This window comes from Ochlerotatus camptorhynchus, unplaced genomic scaffold (assembly GCF_037179485.1).
Source record: "Ochlerotatus camptorhynchus isolate MF236.1 unplaced genomic scaffold, CSIRO-AGI_Acam_v1.1 ptg000696l, whole genome shotgun sequence".
Lineage (NCBI taxonomy): Eukaryota > Metazoa > Arthropoda > Insecta > Diptera > Culicidae > Ochlerotatus > Ochlerotatus camptorhynchus.
Genome location: NW_027041172.1, coordinates 326713 through 352069, shown reverse-complemented (window position 1 = coordinate 352069; position 25357 = coordinate 326713). Strand labels below are relative to the sequence as shown.

At 37.5% G+C, this 25357-nt stretch overlaps 1 protein-coding gene across 2 annotated transcripts in view; it reads left to right on the top strand.

Moving 5' to 3' along the window:
• Positions 1 to 298: 298 nt before the first annotated feature.
• The window catches only part of LOC135714700 (3-phosphoinositide-dependent protein kinase 1-like), a 47726-nt gene continuing 22667 nt past the window's right edge, over positions 299 to 25357 (top strand). The window contains exons 1-4 of one of the 2 annotated variants that reach the window (XM_065238089.1): positions 302 to 393; positions 7096 to 7296; positions 7372 to 8361; positions 18561 to 18844. In XM_065238089.1, the coding sequence (XP_065094161.1) occupies positions 7143 to 7296; positions 7372 to 8361; positions 18561 to 18844 (1428 nt within the window). In that variant the 5' untranslated portion in view covers positions 302 to 393; positions 7096 to 7142. Of the gene's footprint in view, positions 394 to 7095; positions 7297 to 7371; positions 8362 to 18560; positions 18845 to 25357 lie in introns of both variants that reach the window. The other variant, XM_065238090.1, reaches the window with a different exon arrangement.

Genomic DNA, 25357 nt, shown 5'->3' with positions numbered 1-25357 from the left:
CCACTCCGTTATTCGGACTTAGTATAATTTTGACGAAAATTTTAATCGAACCAATGTATAAATTTTGAAAAACCATAAAATGCATAAAACTTAATCTATATTCGTTTTGTAATATTTTTGAGTGTAGGTTCAGTTTAGACCCATCTAGCTCTCCAAATTTGGGTTGTTTTGAAATAACGTGTAAGCCCGAGAAAATAGGTAGTTAAAAGTCATTATTGGGTGTTCTGTGCTTACCGTGTTCATGTTGATGAGTTAAAAAATGTCAATCAAAATAATGTTGACTTCAGTTTCGTGTATTTATTGACTGGCACGAATTTTGATTATCAAAAAAGTTTTTTAAAAGCTACAAATAAAAAATTAAATAGTGAATATAGTGATTTATTAAATTCTACTGTAAGTATAAATTGCTTTAACTTGAGATAAAGTTAATGACATTTAAATCAAGAAATAACATTAAATATTTTTTTTAATGTTTTCATCGTACGTTTGTAAAAAATATCCCAATACATGAATCACCCAAAATATTTAGGACAACAGTTTCATTAGCAGTGAAGATAAATCTATTTTTTCATTGCTAATAGTTTTTATTTTTCGAATTTTATTTAAAATTAACTTTAATGTTGGTGAATTTTGCGGTCACGAAGTACTGTACGAACTAAAATATGTTGGTTGTAGTTGACCCGACTATTTTACAGGTAGCTCCCAAAAATCCAGATGTGGATAAACATTACAAAACCTAAATTTATAAATTGTATCAGACTGAAAGCAGTTCTCTTGTAGTGTTCAATGGAAAATATGTGATGTATCTACCTAAAAATGTTAGCATGTATTTTTTGCACATTAGTCCCGTAAAGAACCAATAAAAAACATTGTATATTGTATGTTATTTTTTTTAGAAAAAAAATGGCTCATTTAACTTTATTACCTACATATTTAAGAAGGCACCGATGGATCGAATGTATCTTCAAACAGTAGATCGATATCCAGGGACGTAGTGAGGGGATGGAAAAAAAATGGCCCGCACCAAGGGCGCCAAGGCAAAGCTCGAAATATTTAGTAACTTTTCCACGATATTAATTTCAATGATATTAAATCAATGGGCGCAATGCCAAGAGCATTCTGCAGAGAATTTCTAGGGAGCTCTGGATAGTATTCTTCTTCCATTCTAATTTCATGGTAACTTTGAAAAGATTTTTTTTTAATTTACGAGGAGAACTTCAGGAGATTTCTTTGGAGAATTCCAAGGGTACTATGAGTAAAAGTACATGGTAATCATGACGAAAATTCCATTGGGATTGTGAAAAGTATTGCGATAATGAGCAAAATTTCAAAGGAACTCTGAGGACAATTCAAATGACAATTCCAAGGGAGTTTTGACCATAATTCTAATAACATTCTGACAAGAGCTTCAAAGAACAATGTAATTGCAAGAGATTTTCGATTATAATTCCAGGATTGCTACGCCTGGTGCTTTGCTAGTGCGGATTATGCGTTTCGCGCGTTTTTATAAGCGTGACGCAGATTTTGCGGAAAGCTTATCAAAGAAAATTAAACCACAGACAAACAGACATAACACTCGCAAGCTGTTCATCGAACAAGCATTTAACGGTCAATTCAAAAGTATCGAAGTTGGTAGTACCGCCACCTGCGGCGCGCATAGTCAATTCCCTTGCGTTTGACGTTTACACACTACCGCCATCTGTTCAGCGTACTACCCACCACAGTATACTCAACAGATGGCGGTAATGTTTTAGGGACGATGTTTTACATTGAGAAATATTCAATGTTTTATGTCTGTTTGTCTGTGATTAAACCATTGTTATTATGTATTTTTCAACTATCAATTCACCTTTTATATCATGTCAACTTTTAAAAAAAATGTTGAGTAAGTTTCTGATCGGAATTGTGAAGAATAATATTTAATATTTAGATGTAAATTTTGTTTTTTGTTGATTTTTAGATTCTTATATATCAATAAATCTCATCTAACTTACACAGCCAATTTAATTTTTTTTAGATAATTCTCATCTGTAGGGGAACCTCCCTCCCCATGGACATGGAGGTTGACGGTACTGAAGCAAAGGGTTATGTTTAATTTCTTTATATTTGCAACGATGATGATTTCCCATAGTGACACATATCACCTTCTTAATGCTTCAGTATACCTCAAACGATTAATTCTTGGTTGTTAATAGAACTTCCTTGATGCAATCGGCTGCTTCATGCAGACTGAGCAATTCTGATTATAGTATCAGATTTGTTCTGTATACAGAGGAACTGGGAGGGCTTATTAGAAACTTCTCACCAATAAAGTAATGATCTTCTAGTTAATTTTGCATATAATTTTATTAATATTTTATTTTATTTAAGCATATTATTTTTGTTACAGTCAATTAGCATTAGCATACAATACAAGAGATTTAATATTACTTGCTCGGTTTTGCGTAAAATAATCAATATGTATTTTGCTTGTAATTACCTTTGAATTTTTTTTTTGTGATTTCAAAATTTTCCTAGTTTGGTTAGAAGTTTCGAAGCTAACACATGTCTACAGGCCTAATAGAAAGATAGACAGACAAAGCGTATCATGAAGAATAGTTGCATGCAGGGTTGCTTCCACTCACTTTCTATAGATGAGTGATTTTCGGAGTTTTGAATTCGTTAGATGTTGTAATGGAGGTTTGTGTTGTTGGATGCGGGAGGAGATTGGAGGGCGGGTGTTTGACGCATAGAGCCTGTCAGTTTCGCTTTCAGAGTGTCGCAGTCAGCGGTTTTATGATTCGTGAGCGCTCGCGATTCGTAGAATCGTTGATTGTGACTGCCAGTGGATTTGGCGGGTTTTGTGTGTCGGACGCTTGCTTTTTGGCCTTTTCTTGTGTCTAACATGTGCAGAGTATCATTATAGCGTCTAATGGTTTTGAGATTCCTGGTTGCGTGAAATATACTTGTGAGAATATCTTTTTGAGATTTTAGTAGTCACGTTTTGTTTGTAGTTTATATGTTATTTCTTTCATGTAATTATCGTAAATAATAGTTATTCAATAATAGATAATTCATCCATATATTCAATAATATGACTATAATTTGGATACCTAACAATTGGACAGAATCACTAGCAAGAATAGGTTGTGTTCGCCTTCGAAAATATCGATTCGTTTTTTCAGGGTTGTAGTTTTGGTTTTCATCAGTGGCCCGGCTCTGATTGTGAACGATTTAGGTAGTATTTTTAGGTAACTATTTAGCTTTTAGCACAACTTTGCTACTACGAATCCACAAAAGACATTAAATTGGAGGCGGATTCTGGTACGGAATTACAGGCTGCTATTCTGAGCAACTTATCTTCATAAAATTAAAAATTACATTTAGGTATTAATTAGCAAATATGAATAGTAGTTAACTTTAACATAATTTTGATAAAACAATCATTTCATCCAGTTCACTTTAAAACAACAAGTATGAAAGGAGATTGCTTAGAATAAAGATAAAAGTAATAAGCGCAATATTAAACGACATTAAATTTGAATCTGATACGGTAGGCCATATAACAGAGTCGATAGCCATTGCAAATCAACCATCTCTACCTGCTTATTTTCCTAACTTTCACTATTATTGCTGTTACTCTGACTATCCCCTATCTTCAACAGCTTTCCTTACTATCCGGTATCGTAAACAGGATTCATTTGACCCCTGTGGTTATTATTCTGTGATGGCAAATCTATACCTCTACCCTGGTGCAGTATGGACAGCGATTTTTCGCTGGTGACTTGGCCCTATGACCCCCTTCTGTGCTTGAAAATGAAATGAAAATGATAATTCTCATCTGTAGGGGAACCTGCTACCTGAGCCAACGTTCTGATACCTGATAACTATGAATAGTGAAAGGTGAATGGCAACCCCTAAAACTTTGGAAACTTCCGGGGTTATCGGAACTTCGGAAATCTAGAAAACCGAGGAACTAAATAATAATTAGTACCCTGTCTACCATACACACTCCAAATCTTTGACATTCGTCGTTCGTCTTCAAAAAGATTTTTTTTTCCTTGGTTTGTTTTCCGTCAATCTTGTTTTCCGTACTGAATACCAAATGCTACCAACGCCAGGGAGGCAGCTCCTACACCTGGACCCTACCTTGACTCATCAACTCATAGACCGGGACCAACGGCTTTACCTCCCTTCCTAAGGAAGGCGTGATCAGAGATTTTATGCTTCAGAAAATCCCGACGGCGCCGACTGGGATCGAACCCAGGACTTTTGGGGTAAGAGGCAATCACGCTTACCAATACACCACTGGCGCCGCTGTCCTCAAGATGATGTTTAAGGTATACATTGCACACTGGGCACAAAAAAATGTATCAAAATTCAATAACTCAAGAGCAAATTTTCATTACGTCGAATGTAACAAAGGTAAACAAAGTCGAGCTATCAGTGTCAATCGATGCTCCTGCTATTACACTATATACTGTCCGAATATAGGATCAAATCCCATTTTTAAATTTATTTGCCAGTCAAATTGCTTTTTGACGTAATCACCTTCCGATCAAAATAGTTTTCGATGTTACTTAAGTCACCCAATTTCTATGGAGATGCCGTTTGACTTAAGTAACAGCGCTGAGAAACCCGTGAAAAGTGTACGTTCGTCGTTTCGCTTTCTCATTATTAAAGTGAATAAATCGAACTGTTTAATGCTAAGATGATTTCGGTAGTCCTAAAATGATGAATGGGCTGCACGTAAGGAGACGTAATTGATAATTCTTCCGAATATCCTGGTAAATACACTTTGACTTAAGTAACAATAGGGGCCACCAAACGACGTATAATAACTTTTGACTCAAAAACCAGTATTTTTTAGCATGAAAGCTAGCGATTTGCATTTGTATGATTAAAACCCTGCTAAATATGTCAAACATTGCTATCACTATGAGATTATATGTGTTTACTTGGAAATAGGAATAACTTTTCGGTCATCAAAACAAAACTTTATTTTTCTCGGATTGGTGCGAATGTTACTTACGACATAATGAAAATTTGCTCTTGAACTCCTGTTCGCGCTGAAGGCACTTGAGCAAATATAGTCGTTCTTACATGAAAAAACCCAATGAATCTAATAGAACTGGTTTCATCTGGGGCAGGATAGTGTAAGTTGGGGTTTAGGTGGTTTTTTCAAAATCCCTTATTTGGAAATTAAAAAAATCGTTCCTATGGATTACTGAGAATTTACCCACATAATGACTTTATTTTATAATATTTTCTCATTGAAAACAAGGATTTTAATTCTTATGAAAATATGTAAATTGGGACAAATTAGGAAAAAAATGGCAGGTAGCAGTGGCATATATTTGCGCAAGTTGATTTTTTTTATTCTTGTATTGTTTTTTTCTTTCTATTGAAAACCAATTAAGGATGATTTGCATCATCACGGTTAAACATTTTTGTTGGAATAATATCTTAGATAGTTGGTTTTGAGTAGTGGTTCATAGATACTTCAAACGAATTTATTTGTTCACTCTAAAATAGTTTTACAATTGAAAGAACAATATTAGTAAAAGAACTGTCCCTCATATAAACTATTCGATGGTAAAAAACAACTATCTCTCCGTTCAATTCAATTGACCATATCCAAGTTAAAATAAAATCATGATTTCAACTGTTATGTATAGTCTAATGAATCATGCAAATTTAGTGCGCTACAAAAAGCTCGGAGCGTTTATTTTCTTTTTTTTCTACATGGCGTCGGACGATGAAAATATTGTGAAAGAGTTCATTCACGCAGAAAAAAATAATTATAATCGCTTCAAAAGTTCAACTAAAGACTGTATTATTTTGAATAAAAAAAATCGTGTAATCGTTTCAACAATATTTGCTGTTACCTCCAAAAACAACTGTGACAAGCTATTCAACAATATTTTCGTTTAAAATCATGCAACAATATTTTAGAAACAACAATGTCTCATGACCAATATCTATTTTACTTTACTTTTTATTTCAATGCCATTATTTTTTTGTCATCACAAACTGGCATTGTTTTTACTATTTACAATTTTATTTATTACAAACTTTTACTCGAGCATTAATCGGCATGTAGTGAACAGATTAGAATTTAGATGAGCTACTTATTGTGATATTATGGAATTAATTTTAATATTTAATACCCTTATTTCATCTGTTCAATATTGGCAAGGATTTTTGTTGCCCTTTGGATGCTAATGCAAATATGCAATCACGTCATGGATTGGTGGAAATGGTGATGGCGTCAATTTCTGGAATACTCGATGAAACACTCTTAAATAAATAGGTATTCAATAAAGAACGAAATCTGAATACATACCGAGAAAATCGCATAGAAGTGTTTAGACTAGCCGTACGGAGATAATTTCATGAAATTCATCGCCAATTATTAAAACTGTGATTGGAGATGGCAAACAGAATGACCGCATTTGACAGCTTATCATTCGAATTTATGTGTTTGTTTGATAATCAAAAATATTATTGGTTGGTTTAAACCATTGGATTTTCTCTGCGTGTTGAAGTACAAGTTTTTTTTTGATCGGGATCTAATTGACTTGCTAAAATCATTTCAACTTTCGGATTTGGCTAATTGAACAGTTTGTCAGTAAGTAGGAACATAAATACGTATCCCGTAGTATGATTTTCAGATTACAATAATTATTTTTTACAAATGGCTACGATACCGCTTTATTGAAACTTATTGAACGAGAGATAGTGGAGGACTTGCTTACGTAGCCATTCAGTGGAGTGAAAAAAATCAATTGATGGACTGAATAAATGGCGAATCCATTTATAAGAAAATTCTTACTTTTTCAATGGAATAATGTTTTCTCCAATAATTTACAGGGCGGGAATATGTAACTGTGTGATAATAAATACTATTATTTCGGATACGGTTATATAAGCATAGGCTGAACAAATAATAAAAAAAAAATGTAAAAGTAAAACATTGTTTTTATTAAAAGAAACATAAGTTGAAGTAATTGCACCTCTTTTTCGCGTTCAAAGACCTCTATGCACTTTTGACGATCTATTCAATTTATGTTTTATTACAGCTTGTCACTAATAACATTTTTTTTCTTCTTATAGTTCAATGCAAACCTGTCCTGTGACCAGCCGATAAGAATCGATACAATATGAGTGCTAGTTCACAGATTGAACATAAATACCCTAGTAACGTCCGAGCTAGGCGTAATGTCAACGACTTTATGTTCGGAAAACTTATAGGAGAAGGCAGCTTCAGCGTTGTTTATTTAGCTAAAGATATTCATACGTCTAAGGAATGGGCAGGTAATTATTTTATGGTTGTTTATTTCACAACTTTTACAAATATCATGCGAAACAAACCTTCTTGTGTCTTTGCAGTCAAAGTCTGTGAAAAGCAGCAAATTATTCGTGAAAGAAAACAAGAATATGTTAAACGTGAACGTGAAGCCCTCAATAGACTGAGTGGATTGCCAGGGTTTCTTAACTTGTTTTGTACATTTCAAGATTCTACAAAGTTATACTTTGTGATGACTTATGCTAGAAAGGGCAATCTATTACAATTGATGGAGAAAGTTAAAAAATTCGATGTTGAGTGTGTTAGATATTATTCAGCACAAATCCTACATGCAATGGAACAAATGCACGCCCATAGTATCATACACAGAGATCTGAAACCAGAAAACATACTTTTAGATGAGAAATTACATGTTATGATAGCGGATTTCGGTTCGTCGCGAATAGACGACAATAAAAAAGATAATTTTAGTAGCGATGAGGTAGATGAAAGTGCCTCTGAATCCGATGAACAGTCTTCGAAGCCGCATCGGAAACGTGGCAGCTTTGTAGGAACAGCGCAATATGTTTCACCTGAAATCCTCAAGGGAAGAGATTCAACTGTTGCATCAGATTTGTGGTCGTTTGGATGCATGGTGTATCAAATGGTAGCCGGATTCCCACCCTTCCAAGGACCTAATGATTACCTAATATTTCAAAAAATAACAAAGCTAGATCTTACGTTTCCGAATGATTTTGACCATGTCGCTGCTGACCTCATCGGGAAGATACTCGTATTGAATCCCCAGAATAGAATAGGCGTTCAAGACAGCTCACCGTACGATAGTATACGAAATCACAAATTCTTGGAAGGTATAGATTTTTTCACATTACGAAAGATGAGTCCACCATTTTTAATTTCTACTCTACTAAGTGGTGAATGTACCAAAGAAGATTTTTCAATTGATACATATGAATTTCCGGACAACATAAAGCCTGGTCTGGATAATGAACAGATAACAAGATTACTTGGACAAGACTGGTTGAAAATTGGAGCGCCATCGGTGGAAACCAGTTCATCGTCAGTTGAAAACAGTAAGTATTGTTTTTTTAACTAGGTCGGAGTAACCAAGTTAGAATAAGGATAACAATAACAAGTTATTTAGGAATGATATACCACATTGGGCATGAAAACACGGACGATAGGCATGCGTACGTTAGACATAATGAATTAATTGCATAATGTATATTTGGCATAATATTTTATGCTTTTTTGCTATAAGTATTCGTTCAGTAACTGTAAATTTGGTTTGAGAAACTCACGGTGCACTGAGTTTATTTAAGTTTTCACAAAGTCCGTGATGGTATATGTTGGCGTAGCTAGGAGGGCAGGTAGAATCAGTTTTTTTTTAAACATTTTGTAGACCCAACAATCCTGGAAACATTTCTGAGCCTATAATTTAAAAAAAATGTCCGAGATCTAAAATTCTCGACTACTTTTTCGAAGCGACGTATCAGCTTTTGTAAACAATGCATTTGATCGTCGATTTGGCGTAACTGGTAGCTCGCCCACGCATGCTAACACTATACACGCCTTGCAAAAAAAAAAAATTAAGATTAGGGAAAAGTGTGGCAATGTTGCCACCCGCTTAAAAAGCAGGCCTTATGCTTAAAGCCAACTTCAATTATCAATTTCATTTAAGTCTAACAAAATACTTTTCTGTAGAGCAAATATTCGAAACATGTTAGACTAGCTCAAAATGTCAAAACTGAATCAGATAATAAGGTCTATCAGTGGTTTCTTATAACTTATCGTTGATATTACTGTAGCAGCTTTATAAATGGCCATTGGTTTCTTATATGACACAATGTTTTTCTTGATTTTAATAACCATTAAAGTTTTTCTTAACAAAATATTACTTAAGTCCATTCGGGGCAATCGATATTTCAACTTAAATTCTTAAATTTTGCATTATTGCTTTCATAAATATGACTGTATCTGGGGGCGACCCCGGCGTAGTGGTTAACATCCATACCTCTCACGCCAAAGTCACGAGTTCAAATCTCACCTCCGGACAAGTCACGAATGACCCAAGAGTGTTAAAGTGACTATAATAAAAAAAAAAAAAAAAAAAAAAAAAAAAAAAAAAAAAAAATGACTGTATCACGTTTCAAACAGCTGAAATCACGTTTTGAAACAGCTGCTTTGGTAAAAAATCAGTTATTCAAAAGACTGAAAAAATATAGCAGTAAATAGACAGTACTTCTGAAATTTATTTTATTGTACAGAACATAATTGTTCCTGTTAAATTTTTTGACGTAAGACTACGTCTGTGATTTCTACATGGGGTTACACTTTGTGAAAATCGAAAATGAAACATGTAACGAAATTATGAAAGATTTTGAACGTTAATAATTCAGCTACCCCTGGACCAATTTCGATAATTTTATCAACAATCGATCATAAATATTTCTTCGCATCGATAGCTTTGTTTTTGATTGTTGATTTTCAACAAGAAACTATTGAAAAAGTTGTAAATGTCAAGCATTGTCCAAAATCGTCGAAATAATTAACAAATTCACCAATTACATACATGCATATGCTGCTTCCCCAACACAGCCATCAGAGAATCGTTTCTAGACGAAACATGTTGATGTAGCATTGCTGCTTCCCCAACACTGTCATCAGAGAGTCGTTAGTAGACGAAACAAGTCGAAGTGGCGTTCGCCTCCGATCTTCGAGCGTGTGCGAATAGGGAGGATGCAATTGCGTAACATTTTGCTCACGAATTGCCATATTCAGAACCACACGCCCCCAACGAACACATAAAATGCTCTCCATAGTTGTAATCTTGTAACCAAACTTGGAAGCTGGGGTGCAAGTGATTTTGATCGATTCTCTACATCGACTTTCTGTTTCGTTAATAAATCGACGGAAACAAACACATTCATTGATACGTTTGGTGTTCTGGATGATAGAAGAGCATAGCAGAAATAGTGCGAAATAGGTTAGTGCCATGGTCATCAAAAGAGGAAATCGACGAAGAGAATTATTGACTTTCACCCCTCTGCTTCTAAGACCCTTAATTCAGTCGTCGTCATAGAAATGAAAACTAGCATTGCACCGCTTTTGGTACTTGGGCTACACTTGCTGGTTGCAATTCTGCTGTTCGACATTCTCGAAGGACTATCAAAAAACATGAAATCACACTATTTTCTATCGATGCCTAAAAGTCCAATTCTTCGATTAACGATTAATCGTAAGACTCGTCCGGTCATTGTGATCAAACCAAAGAAGTCCAAACAAGCTTGCGAAGATACTCGTAAGTTTTTGAAAACACAGTTAGATCCAAAAACACACAAAATCAATAATTTCAGGAATGGTAAACTGCCGCTATTCGCATGTCCGTCCCATAGCGAAAATCAGTAAGCCGAGAAAATCACGTTTTAAGTTTGCTTCGTATCGCGTGATTATCTAGCATTTGCATTGAAAAACTCAGTTTTGACAAAAACAACTATGGGACCGACATGGGAAGAGCGGCAGTAAAGATGGCTCCAATATTGTTGAGTGTGCAACAGGAGCTAATCTAAATTATGTGAAAAATGGTATTGAAAGCAATCTGAGTGAAAAATATAGTGCTGTTGTTCCCACTTCTGTGTCAAGATTGAAAATAGTGGGCAAGAACGATCAATTTTCCTCCGATGTCTTCATTGACTACTTAAAAAGTCAAAATAAAGACATCGCTATTAATGATGTAAAAGTAGTGAACATGTTTGAAAATCCACGCTTCACTTATAACATTTTTTTATTTTTTTTCTTTATTATAGAGATTTTTAACCATAGGCTAGCTCATCTCTTATCACTTATAACAAGTTTAGTGTTGTAATTGAAGTCGATGTCGATACGTATAAATGTTTGTTATGTTCCAAAAAATGTATATGTAGGGTTTGATCGGTGCTCGATAGTTCCCGCTATTAATGTGCTGAGATGCTTCAAATGTGGAGAATTTGATGCATGCGTTTCAATAAATAGCAGTCAAGTTCCAGGAATGTGAATCAATTCGATTTTTTGTATTTGAATATTGCGGGGTTGTCAACAAACTATGTAGCATTACGTCAGATTGTTGAGGAAAAACGTCCTCTTTTAATTTTATTATCTGAAACCCATATTGTAGAAACCGAAGCTTTTGATCAGTATAGTATTTCGGGATATATTGTTGCTGCTTGTTTTTTCACATTCTAGACACACTGGCGGTGTTGCTATTTATGTCAAAGAATCAGTTCAATTCAACCTTCGTACCAACGAAGTTATTGATGGCAACTGGTTCTTGGGCATTACAGTTGTACGTGGCATGAAGATGGGTAATTATGGTGTTTTGTATCATTCTCCCAGTTCTAGTGGCCAGCGTTTTGTTGAAGTTTTAGAGAACTGGCTCCAGACATTCCTTGATTCTAGTAAATTAAATATATTGGCTGGTGATTTTAATATTAATTGGCGTGATAACCATAATTCGAATCATTTGAAGCGTTTAGCAGAGTTTTTTTTTTAATTTAAAGCAAACGGTAAATGAATATACGCGTATTTCCAGGCACAGTAGAACTTTAATTGACCACGTTTATTCCAATTTTGATTCCATTTGTTCAGTTACAGATACTGATTTGAAAATAACCGATCATGAGACTTTACTGATTAATGTCTTAGACCATGTTAACGATAACGATAATTTTGTAAAATTGAAGTGCTGGAGGAAACATTCGAAGCAAGCTGTTTCGAATCTTGTTGAGAGGAGCGTGGATTTTCCATTCGCGGCTGGTAACTTAGATGAATCTACAGCTGTTCTTAATAACGCTTTGAAAACGTATACTAATCAACTAGTTGAGCAAAAGTTTGTTCTTTGAAGAACTCGAACAGCTGGTACCGAGGCTGGTACAATTTCGATGTTTTGCGTGTTAAACGGAAAAGGGACAAATGGTACAAAAAGTTTTGTAGATCAAATAAAGACAATCATTGGAATAGGTACACAATCGCGCGTAATAAGTATTCACAATCGATTCGCTATGAAAACTCGTTGTGAATATGTTCAAAGGAAGATTGATCAACATCAAAACAACAGCAAAGAGTTATGGAAAATTTTGAAATCTTTATTAAAACCTAGTAATTGCAAACCGCGGTCCATAACTTTTAATGGCACATTAAAGGGTGATACGGTCAAAATTTGGTCAATATCAACTTGACGTATTTCTTTCAATTTTGCATTTAAAAAACCTGAACACCCCTCATTTTGAAGGTGTGTGTGTGTAGAATGTTGCTCCTATTTTGATTTTGGAATTCACTCTTCAGTTGTCAAAATGCCGTCCAAGCAAGAAGAGCAGCGTATCAAAATTTTGCTCGCGCATCGCGAAAATCCGAGCTACTCGCACGCAAAGTTGGCAAAATCGCTAAAAGTTGCCAAATCAACCGTTACAAATGTAATTAAAGTGTTTGGGGAACGTTTGTCGACAGCCAGGAAGTCTGGATCGGGAGGGAATCGAAAACCGGAAGCCGCTGAGACGACAAAGAGAGTTGCCGGTAGCTTCAAGCGAAACCCTAACCTCTCTCTCCGAGATGCCGCAAATAAGCTGGGTGTATCGTCTACAACCGTGCATCGAGCCAAAAAACGAGCCGGACTATCGACTTACAAGAAGGTAGTGACTCCAAATCGCGATGATAAACAAAATACGACGGCCAAAGCGCGATCCCGGAGGCTGTACACGACGATGCTGACGAAGTTTGACTGCGTGGTAATGGACGACGAAACCTACGTCAAAGCCGACTACAAGCAGCTTCCGGGACAGGAGTTTTATACGGCAAAAGGAAGGGGAAAGGTAGCAGATGTTTTCAAGCACATGAAACTGTCAAAGTTCGCAAAGAAATATCTGGTTTGGCAAGCCATCTGTACCTGTGGCTTGAAAAGCAGCATTTTCATAGCTTCCGGGACTGTCAACCAAGAAATTTACGTGAAAGAGTGTTTGAATAAACGTCTGCTGCCTTTCCTGAAGAAACACGGTTGTTCCGTACTGTTTTGGCCGGATTTGGCATCTTGCCATTACGGTAAAAAGGCCATGGAGTGGTACGCCGCCAACAACGTGCAGGTGGTTCCCAAGGACAAGAACCCTCCCAACACGCCAGAGCTCCGCCCAATTGAGAAATACTGGGCTATTGTCAAGCGGAACCTAAAGAAGACCAAAAAAACTGCTAAGGGCGAGCAGCAGTTCAAGGCAAACTGGCTTTCTGCGGCGAAGAAGGTGGACAAGGTGGCTGTACAAAATCTGATGGCAGGGGTCAAGCGTAAGGCCCGGCAATTCGGATTTGGAAAAGCGGAAGCCTAACTGAATATTTTTCCTGAATTTTATACTAATTGAACTTGAAAAAGAAATTTAATTTGATTTTTTAAATAAACGATTTCACCGATTTACACGCGTTTTCCCTTGACCAAATTTTGACCGTATCACCCTTTAGAACAGTCAGAACAAGTAATTGCAGCTAAGTTTAATGATTATTTTGTTTACAGTGTTTCATTGATTAATCAATCCATTGAATTAGTCGATGAACCTGACGAAATAAAACAGCGAGAAATCGATAGCAAAAGCCATTGTTTACAAATGCAATTACGCCCCTTTGAAATGTTGGCACTGAATTTCTAGGCCCTTATTGTTAAGATCAATCAAGCGCTTTGGAATTACGAGTACTGCATATAAATGATTTGAAAGCTATTTGTCTGACAGAACTCAACGGACTGTTTTTAATGATTCTGTTTCCAGTCCCTGCTAAACTTTAACTGAAATGGTTATGGAACTTTACATTAACGTTTCTGTGATAAAGTTTCAACCTTATATATTATGTTTTTTTTTTTTTGGAAATGAACCTTACAAATAATGGGTTGTTAAGAACCATTACCATTCAAAATAGTTCTTTTATCCATACATTTTTGGAAAGAAAACTATTTTAGAACCTTTTTACTTATGGTTTAAGAATTTGAATTGTAATGCTTATGGTAATGAGTAAGGTCCATGGATGGTTTTGTATTGTCGGTTAACCTTACGTGAAATATATCGCAAATTGGTAATCCTAATTTTACAGGCAACCTATTCGTGATATATTCCACATAAAGTTGATCGATGCTACAAAACCATCCATGCACCTTACTGACTACCATACACACTAAGATTATTTTACAGATTTCTGTAAAAATTTACTGTAAACAGCTGAACGTTCGGTAAACAATTTTACAGTTTTCCTGTAATTATTTACAGATATCTGTGAAAAATTCACAGATATTTGTGAAAAATTACAGGAAATCTGCGAAACTGTTTACCGAACGTTCAGCTGTTGAGATTTCGGTAAAATTTTACAGATTTATGTAAAAAATTCTAAGTGTGTAACCATTACAATTAAAATTCTCAAACCATAAATAAAAAGTTTTCTTTCCGAAAATGTATGGAGAAAACAACTATTTTGAATGGTAATGGTTCTTAACAACCCATTATTTGTAAGGTTTATTTCCAAAAAACCATAATACATAAGGTTAAAACGTTATCACACAAACGTTCATGTAAAGTTCCATAACCATTTTAGTTAAAGTTTAGCAGGGATTATAATCAATTTTAGATTTTTTTTTAATTGAGACGATTCCTTGCCTTACTGAACTGTTACAAAATGTTTGTAGCACACGCTTCCGATATACAGGCAGATCTTCGAAACCTGATTCCTGGAAATAAAAAGAAAGATTGTCGGAAAATAACTTGGACCGATAAGGCCAGAAAAGCGTTCGATCAATGCAAAAAATCTCTAGCGGAAACCACACTTTTGCATTATCATGATTCTTCGAAACCATTAAGTTTGCTCATCGATGCATCCAATAGCTGTGCTTTATCAGTTCAATGGCAGCAACTGGGTTCCACTGGGCTAATGACATTTATATAAGGTCTGGGCCAACAGGCAGCTTGCTGGTGTTAGGCAAAAATGTTGTAAACATTGCTGAATATCTGCGAACAGATAGAAATACATCACTGCCAACATACTGAGAACAGATAGAAATACGTCACTGCCAACAGCTGTTTCGTGTAAAAAGATAAACGTTGCAATAAAATACGAACACCACTAAACATTTGCACATTTCACTAACACCAATAAGCCATTTGGTCCAGACCTTATATAAACGTCATTGCCACTGGGCTTCTATTAAGAAAAGTTCTCCTCGGATCAGGTGAAATATTCAACGTTGGGTCGAAAGCTGACAGCGATGAAGATGTGTGTGCAATATTTTCGTCATATTCTGGAAGGAAGGAGGTTCGCAATTTACACCGATCATATGCCGTTAACTCACGCTATGGCTTCAAGTCCAAGTAGTCGTCTTCCACACGAGGAGCGATACTTATACGACGGTTTATCTCGGAATTTACAAACGATATTCGTCATATCAGCGGACAATTCAACGTGGTAGCAGACACTTTATCCAGGACAGAAGCCGATTTCTCTTCCTACACCGATTGACTACGACAAAATTGCGGCTGATCAAGTTGTTGACAACCAATTAAAAAGCCTGCTTGTATCGTCTAGTGCGTTGAAACTGGAATTGCGTCAAACAGATTTAAGGTGTATTCATATCTGAGCGTACATTAGCGAAGCGGAGCAAAATTTGCGTTGAAATGAGAGAGACAACTAGTACTTTTCTCCCTCTCGTACCTTCGCAAAATTTCGTTCCGCGCGTGAAATATCGCTTAGATCTGAATACACCTTAAGCATCTTGACCCCTGTATTGTGATGTGTCAAAACAAAGTAAGATCATACGTTCCACCAACGATGCCAGATATACAGACTTTTGTACACGATAAAAGTGGACACTATCTTTTTTAAACCCTTGTAATTTTAATTATAATGACGATTTTTCTAATCTCAATAAATATAAAAATAGTTACAAACATTAACTAGTTATTGCATTCATTGTAGCTTCACGAAATACTTCATTTGATGTTTTTTGGATACAATTAAAAAAGGGTGACCACTTTTTTCGTGTACAGAAGTCTGTATATATGGCATCGTTGCGTTCCACCTCAGCATCGTGACGCGGTTCTTCGACATCTTCATAGTCTGGCTCACCCAGGAGTGCGTTATACGCGTTGCTTTGTAGCGGATCGGTTCGTATAGAAAAACATGAACAAGGATGTCAACTTTCTCGTGCAGAACTGTCTGCAATGTCAACGTTCCAAGATTCCAAGATCGCCACACCGTAGCTCCTCTTCAGAGTATTCCTCTGCCAAACAGCCGTTTTCGTCATATCCACGTAGATATTGTAACGGTCCCACAATATCTAAGTGGATACCATTAAATGGCAGCCGCTATCTGCTAACCATCATCGACCGTTTTTCTCGGAGGCGAACTTTCAATACCAGATTTAATGCCATATTCATACTCGAATCGGTTGAAAAATACATTTAATCTTCTAGTTTACTCAATATCTATCCATTGCAAGCAATATTTTGAAAATTGTTTATGTTTTGAGAGTTGGTGCACAGGTAGAGTGAGGTTAAGGAAACGCCGCTGGTTGCCTGGCTTTCGTTTCGGTGTACCAAAAACAATCACCACGGATCAAGGAAGGCAATTCGAATCTGAAATGTTTCGTGAATTGGCTAAAGCGATGGATTCCAAACACATCCTAACAACGGCATACTATCCACAATAAAATGGTCTAGTAGAGCGATTTCATCGAACTCAATTGCCGATGATAATGCTTGGGTTCCCTAATAAAAAAATACCATGAACGAACGATAACCCAAATTGTCGAACTTTTCCACAAATGGTTTGGATGATACCCCAAACTCGTCGTTAAGCAAAATAACCATACAAATTTTATTAGGGTTGCGTACTTCTCTTCGATCAGATTGTGATTGTTCAATTGCGGAATTGCTGTATGGTCAAGCGTTACGACTTCCCGAGGAGTTTCTAGATTTTACCAAGCAATTGCGAAACATCTTTAACAATCTAAAACCAGTCGATGCAGCGCACCATGCCAAACCAGCCGTTTTCGTGAACCCCGTGTTAAACAAGTGCTGTCACGTTTTCGTCAGGATCGATGCCGTCAAGAAGGTGTTGCACCTTCTTGCATGTATGAAGGACCATTTGAAGTAGTGAAGCGGTTTACAGAGGACTTTCGTTTGCGATCAAGGTATTAGCGAGCATCCGTTACCAGTTTCGAAGACCAAAATTACACCATCAGGACACAGGGTCTGGTTCCTGGTGTAATTGGGAGTGGGGACTATGTGGTGCACACTGCTAACACTGTATACAACCCTTGATAAAAAGGCGACCATATTGTTTGGAGTCATTAAGTTTTAGTCAATAGAGAAATAAACACGTTGAAAAGTTACAAACGCTTTCTCTTTATTATATCGCAAATTTCTCCTTCCGGTTCCCACAAGATGTTTAGCTCTAAACGGTTTTACTGATTCGAGTTCGTTCCTTAAGCGGTTTTGGTGCATGTTAAACCGGTGGAAACTAACAATTTTAAATTGGCTCACACTGGACTAGCCTATCAGTCTCAAGTACATCGATTAACGTACCCCATTCTAGTTGAAATGCTTGTACTACACTATGTTTGTTTTGATTCGCTATGAAAGTTTGACAGATAAAATGAGGGTTTCGTAGATTTTCCTATGTTTTGAGGAGTGCATCGATTAGCTTGGTACCGAAGAGAGTATCAGAGCTGATCCAAAAAGTTGAGCACGTTTCTTCGAGACCTTCTAGTCTTAGAGTTATCCCTATGCTAATACTGTATTTAAAAGTGGTTTACACAATGTAAGGTTTCATGGTCTGTCAGCATGTCGATTCAGGAGCAACTAAAATGCGTGCTCTTTATTTGGCCCGGGCATAAACAAAACTTGCAATAACCGTTCCTCGCAAACCAAAGCGCACCTACGACGCAAACCAACATCACTATCGGATTGGAGATAATTTTCCCTACCCGACGGTGCTGTTTCGGTTCGCGAAAAAATAACATTACAAGTTCTGTTTATAAACGCTGACCCACCTTTTTTTATTTTTGGTCGATATTTTTCCCATATACCAGTCAATAAGATCTATCTACGTACTTAGCTCAATTTAAAATATACACATTTCACATTATTTTGAGATTTTTCAAAACTGCTCGAAATTAGGGACTTAGCTGAGTGAAATCGTGGTATTTTACAGCATAATATATTTATTTTCTGATGAAATTTCAACTGTTTAAGACTCAATATTTTGATTGTTTTTGCAGCTTTGAAAATCTACATTAGTGATGAGGAAAAACATTCACTGCTAGAAGAACAACAATCGGATATGTGGCATCCGTTTGCTGAAGGTGAATTGATTCTTAAGAAAGGATTAGTAAATAAAAGGAAAGGAGCTCTATATGTACCAAGAAAGCGAATGTTATTACTCACAACTGGACCTAAGCTAATATACATTGATCCTGTGCAGATGGTTAAAAAAGGCGAAATTCCATGGAGCGAAAAAATGCGCGCAGAAGCTAAAAATTTTAAAATATTTTTTGTGCATACGGTAAGTAAGAAACAATTATTTATATATATATATATATTATTGGTCCCATAGAACTTTTTGAATATTTTTGGAATTGCGAACTACTTCCGGAGGTGTATGGCCGGAACATGTTCTGGTTTGTAAATGCTGGTTTGTCTGAGGCACGCTACAATAAGGTGCAGAAAAATAACTGTTTTTACTACTCAACTCAATGTGAGTCCACGCTTGAGTCCACGCACACGAACAATAAAAAAAAAATGGATGAATTACTCCAATCCATAAAAACTCTGCAAGTTTCTGTCAACAAGATTGAAGAAAAGTGTGAGGTAAACATGGAATGCCGGAAGAAGACTGATCAGATGATGTCGAGATTTAGTGCGTCATTAAGTACGCTCACTGTTGCCCAAACCGAAATGCAGAAGTCTGGGCAAGAAGTAAAAAACCTCGCAGCCCGAGCAAAGTCGGATATCAAAATACTCATTTGGTTTTTGAAATCATGTTGGCAACATATTTTGATATGCTATTTTTTTAAATTTCGGTTGAATTCATATTTTGATATTGTCAATCAGGTTTCTTTATGAACATCACAAAGACAATTATGATTCTTACAGTGTTGTTTTACAACATTTATTGATATTAATCTGCCTGTGAATTGAATTTACAAATCGATATATATTTGATTGCGTCCAGTTTGTCTGTAATACTTATACTAATACATAGTCGAATATTGCAATTTAACTTTCGTAGACTTAGTCGGTTTCTTAGCTCATATTTAAATATGTTGTCATAAATTTTATTAATCATCAGTTCTCTCCCAATAAAATAAATATCGTCATTGTCTGTTAAAATATGTTCGATGCGAAGGAATTTATCATTCATAATGATATAAGAGTCATCGTAGACTATTTTTTTACACAATTTGTGTGTCCTATTCCTATATTGAATATAATTCCACTAGAATTTGTCATGAAAACGAAACTCTAAACTTAAAAAGTTCACATCGTCTATTATGCTAGTGGATTACTTCAATCGTTCGTCATATTTTAACTTTTGTTATTTGTCTATAATGACAAAAGCGATTCATTATATACTTTCTTGTAATGTGTACCACTGGATGATTATTTCCAGTTCTGTACTTTAATATGGCACCATTCGCACTTTATTTACAACATTATTTGATTTTGAATCTTGATATCAACCAAAAGATTTCAAAACATTCAGATTACTAAATTTGATATCATGATATCAAAATAATAACTAATTTAGTTTTTTTTTTTTTTGTTTTCCTACCATAGTTATAATAACATATTGATTACTTATTTTGTTTATTATTAACGAAATTACTAATATCAAAACGCATACATGGATTTGTTATCAAGAAAACATAATTTGTTATCTTTTTAATATCCTTCATATACCATTTAGATCTCATTTTTGTTATGATTACTGTTAACTCGACCACACGGTATGGAAAATGTGTTATCACGAACGCTTATATCAAAATATCAAACTTAGTTTTCATGTTGTTTTCATTCTTCATTTATTAAAATAATTTATTTATTATTATTATAGTCCATCTGACTTGATAGTCTCAATGAAACACTTAAATCTAAATGTAGTCACTCATTAAAAATTAAAAATTGGCCAACAGCAAACGATGACGAAACATCGAGGCATTGATGTCAAAGTCAAATAGGTCAGAGGCTTCGTTGAATTGATGAATCATGGCGACAAAGGAACTGTTTGCAGCATAGTTGGTTGCATGTACTACTTCATGTAGCAAGGTTCTCGGACGGAGTGTTCGGGCAGGAGCATACAGATTAATTTTGGCCAGTAACTCAGGAACATCATATTCTGCGAGTAAAACTTTAGCAACGAAGACGACCTGCGATATGTTTCGTCGCTTAACAAGAGTATCCAAACCCAGTAAACGACAGCGGTCAGCATACGGTGGTAAATTCAGCGGGTCACTCCATGGAAGATAGCGCATTGCGTATCTGACGAATTTGCGTTGAACAGCTTCGAATCGTCCACTCCATACAGCTTGGTAGGGATTCCAGACAACACACGCGAATTCCAGTAGTGAGCGTACCAATGAACAGTAAAGGGCTTTAAAACACAGAGGATCACGAAATTCCTTAGATATCTTGAACATGAATCCAAGCTGTCGATTAGCTTTGTCGATCGTGGTTGAGAAGTGGCGAGTGTATGTGAGCTTTTCATCCAACATGACACCGAGGTCTTTAACGTGATCGACACGTTGAACTGCAGTTCCAGCAACGTTATAATCAAACAAAATGGCAGTCCTAGTTCGACGGAAACTAATTACGCAGCACTTTGAGACGCACAGGACCATAAAATTACTTTCACACCAATCATTAAAAATTTAAAGAAGGTTTTGTAGTTCTAAACAGTCGGCATAGCCTCGAACGACTAGATAAATCTTCAAGTCATCGGCAAAAAACAATTTACCTCCTCGTAGTAGAATAAACGTTACATCGTTCACAAATAAAGAGAAGAGCATTGGTCCCAAAGTGCTACCCTGTGGAACTCCTGATCTGTTCGAGAAACAGTACGATGAGTAGTTTCCAATGCATACAGTAACTTCACGTTGCACGATGTACGATCTAAGCCAGCTGCAGAAGGAAACAGAACATCCAATTTTTTCAAGCTTTGCTAGCAGAACGTCGTGCACAACTCTATCAAACGCAGCTTTAAGATCAGTGTAGAGGCATCCACTTGAAGTTTCTTGCATACATTTTCCATACAGAACGACGTAAAGCTGACGAGATTAGTTTCCACGGAGCGGCCAGGAAAGAAACCATGTTGACATGTACTTATGTAATGCTTGCAGGAAGCAAACAATCTCTCATTCATCAGTGACTCAAACACCTTAGATTCAACCCCAAGCGAGGTAATCCCACGGTAGTTTTCCACATTGCGTTTGTCTCCTTTCTTGAAAACAGGGAACATAGTAGACCGTTTCCATAGTGCGGGAAATTTCTGTTGACGAAGTGACAGGTTGAAGAGCAAGGACAACGGAGCAGCTAAGATATCGGAGCATTTTTTTTAGGACTGCAGATGGAATAACAGTCGGACCTGGTGAAAATGATGATTTGGTTTTACTCATCACAGAGAGAACCGTTTGTACATCTACGGCAAAAACATCCATGTTTACGACGTCGGTTGGCACATCACGGACGGCTCGCTCAATTTCTGCTTGCGATGGGGAGTCATTCGAGAAGACGCTTAAGAAGTGCCTAGCAAATAGGCTGCATTTGTCCTCAGTTGTCAATGCTACGTCATTGCCGAGAAACATTTTGGACGGCAGTCCAGTTTCCTTCCTCTTAGTATTCACAAACGACCAGAATCCCTTGGGGTGGCATTGCAGATTATGTTGAGTACGAATTACATACCTCTTGTAAAGAAGCTTGTTGTAGTGGCGATAATCATTGCTGGCAATTGAAAAATTTTGCTTGGTAAGGGTACATCGTCGATGAGTGAGAGCACGGAGAGCTCTAGATCGCACTCGTTTCAGGTTGCGGAGAGTAGCGTTAGACCAAGGCGGTTTTCTTGGAGGTTGGCACTTCGGTACTGAAGCACAAACACAGTCGCGCAAAAGGCTATTATAGCGAGCGGCTGCTGTATCGATATCAAGGTCATTCAACACGTTCCAGTTGATCCGGGACAAGGAACGTCTCAGCAAACGGAAATCGGTCTTCCGGAAATTGAGCCGAGTGGCAGTCATGGTTTCATCAAAACGAATTTTAGATCCGTTCGCGATAGATATATCCAAAGCAGGGTGGAAATTGTCAAGAGGAACGATGACATCAGGCGCTTCATCGACGACACAGTCCAGAAGTGCACTTTCGCTAACAAAAACCAAGTCAAGAAAACGAGACTGGAAATTGGGAACAAGGTTTATCTGGCTCAGTCCATGAAAAGCCGTGCCGTCAACAAGCAAGCGGCTGGCAGGAGTAGTTGAAGATGCAATCGGATCTGGAAACGCATAACCCTGGCCTGAGGGTGACCAGCTAAGCCCAGGCTGATTAAAATCACCAAGCAGAAGAAGCACATCCGTTATATCAGCCATGGACGATGCAAATTCTGTAGCATCCAGATGAAGCTGCATTGTGGTGCAGTCATGTCGACGTTCAGGGGGAATATACACCGCTCCAATGAGGATGTCCCGCGAAGTGAGGCTGACCTTAACCCAAACCGCTTCAATTGTAGTAAATAGTTCGTTGGAGATTACGCAGGAGGCGAATTCGTTGGAAACAGCGATGAGCACACCACCACCGCGAGTACGAATGCTGTTGGATGAATTACGGTCTAATCTGTAGACAGTAAAAGAGTCACCAAACAGTTGCACTGAATTGATCCTCCTATCGAGCCAAGTTTCCGTGAATACATAAACGTCATATTCCCCGTCAAGCGCAGCCAGATAAACATCGTCCAATTTAGTCATGAGCCCCCTGGTGTTCTGATAGTAGACACGTAAACCGCTAGAGGGTTCGGTGCGAGCCGTGTCAATGATAACTTGTCCAGGATCCGCACGAGAGAACGGTGAACTATCAGGCAGCGAAAGATCACCTGACGTAGAAAGGCTCGAAGTGGTGGCCATAAGCGAAGATGAACTGAAACGAAGTGGCGGATCAACAGTTGAATTCACATGGACGAGTTCATACTTGCCGTAAACGAGTGGTTGGAAGACCCCCACACACAGGGCCGGGACGGCTGCAGGTCGCTGGCGGGAATGGCTCGACTGTGGCGGGGGCTCGGGGGCTTCCATGATGCCAACGGCAGTGCGTCCCAGTAAACAAACAGAAGTTGATTCATCATAATGGTGGAAGTCGTCAATCTTCGGCAGGACTAGATCAGAGGATCTGAATGCTTCTTCCGGTGAATTTTCTGTGGAGCGTCTCGGCTTCTGGTATGGTGGGGCTGGTATACTGTTAATGTTATCTTCAGACCACAATTGTCGAGGAGCAGACATATACAATGGCACTCTGGAAAACAAGAATTTTTCTGACAGAGCAGTTGTTGCTTGCTGATTATACTTGCCTACAGTTGGAGTTTGGAAGACCCCCTCTCCTAACTCAAACGCAGGGCTGGGACGACTGTTGAACGCTGGCAGCATAGGCTCGACTGCGATGATAGGATCAGGGGCTTCCACAAGGCTAGTTGCAAGTGTGCGTCCGAGTGTCGAGTTGAATAAAGCAGGTTGTGTTTTTATCGGAAATGATCGGCTGTAGGCATAATACATTTCAGGAAGTGGATTGTTCGAAATAATGTCGTACTTGCCTGAGATAGGTTAATATTTCCATCGTTTTATCAAAAATCATCTTCTTTAAGAGGGAGGGGGCAAGAGTGCCACCTTTACATTTATGAATAAAAATACATAAAAATGTGAAGGCTTAATTGTACTAAAACTAATCTTTGGTAAGCTTTATTTTCACCAAATTTGGCAAAATAACTTTATTGTACAATTTCAATAGTACAATATCATCATACAAACTTCACTCCACTGCGTCTTAGCAAGAAGTACTATCGACTTAGTTCGCGCTCCGTTAATTTGGAAGTTTTCTGGCTATTTTCTGACGTAAATTATCAGTTTTTTTTTCTCGCTCAGTGATTCCTGGCATAATTCCCGGTAAATAATCAAAAAGTGAGTTTTTTTTTTTAGAAGAAAGTGTGTTTTCGGCATCATCTGAAGGAAAAGTGTTCTTGCGATTGGCAATTCGCCAACCATTTTGAGCACCATCGGTGCGTGGTTACGCACACCTGCATACGGATCATCGTCATCGAGTGTCAGCATCTGCCTCCGCATTTACACCGCTCATCTGTCATCGTGTGTTCAGCTGAGTGCCGACCCTCATTCAAGCACACACCAACGAAGACCGCCCGCACACGCTGATCGAAGATCATCCACGCTGTGCGTCGCTCCGCTGCTGCTGTTTAAACGCTCGGTGGTAGTAGTATAGGATTATCAGATAAGTTTTTGTTCTTGTTTCTCTCTTACGCCCATCAGTTAAATTTTAAGTTTGTGTTCTGTGTTTGTAGTTTTTTTTGTGTATTGTGTCCGAGTGATTATCGTTTCAGTGGTAGAGCGTTTTTCGCTCCCACTAGTACGGCAAAATGGACATTTTGTCAGAAGACGAAATGGACGTTTTGTCGGAAGATGACACTACTTTGCCACGTGATGGCAAGAAGGGTCGAAAACGTACGTCTTCTCAGAAGACAGATGATGCCATCCCTGGTTCGTCGTCTCAGTCTGGCAAAGGACAGGCTCAGAAAAACCCCCGATCGCGAGCCTATCCAGATGACTCGACTGGCCAATGGGTTGTCTACTTTCAGCTCAAAAACAAACCTTTGAACGTTGTTCAAATCTCAAATGATTTGACGAAGCGATTCTCGGCCGTGACCGAAATTACGAAGGTTAGGCACAATAAACTTCGTGTGTCCGTCTCTAACCTGAAGCAAGCTAATGATATTGCTGTTTCCCAGCTCTTTACGCTCGAGTATAGAGTTTAC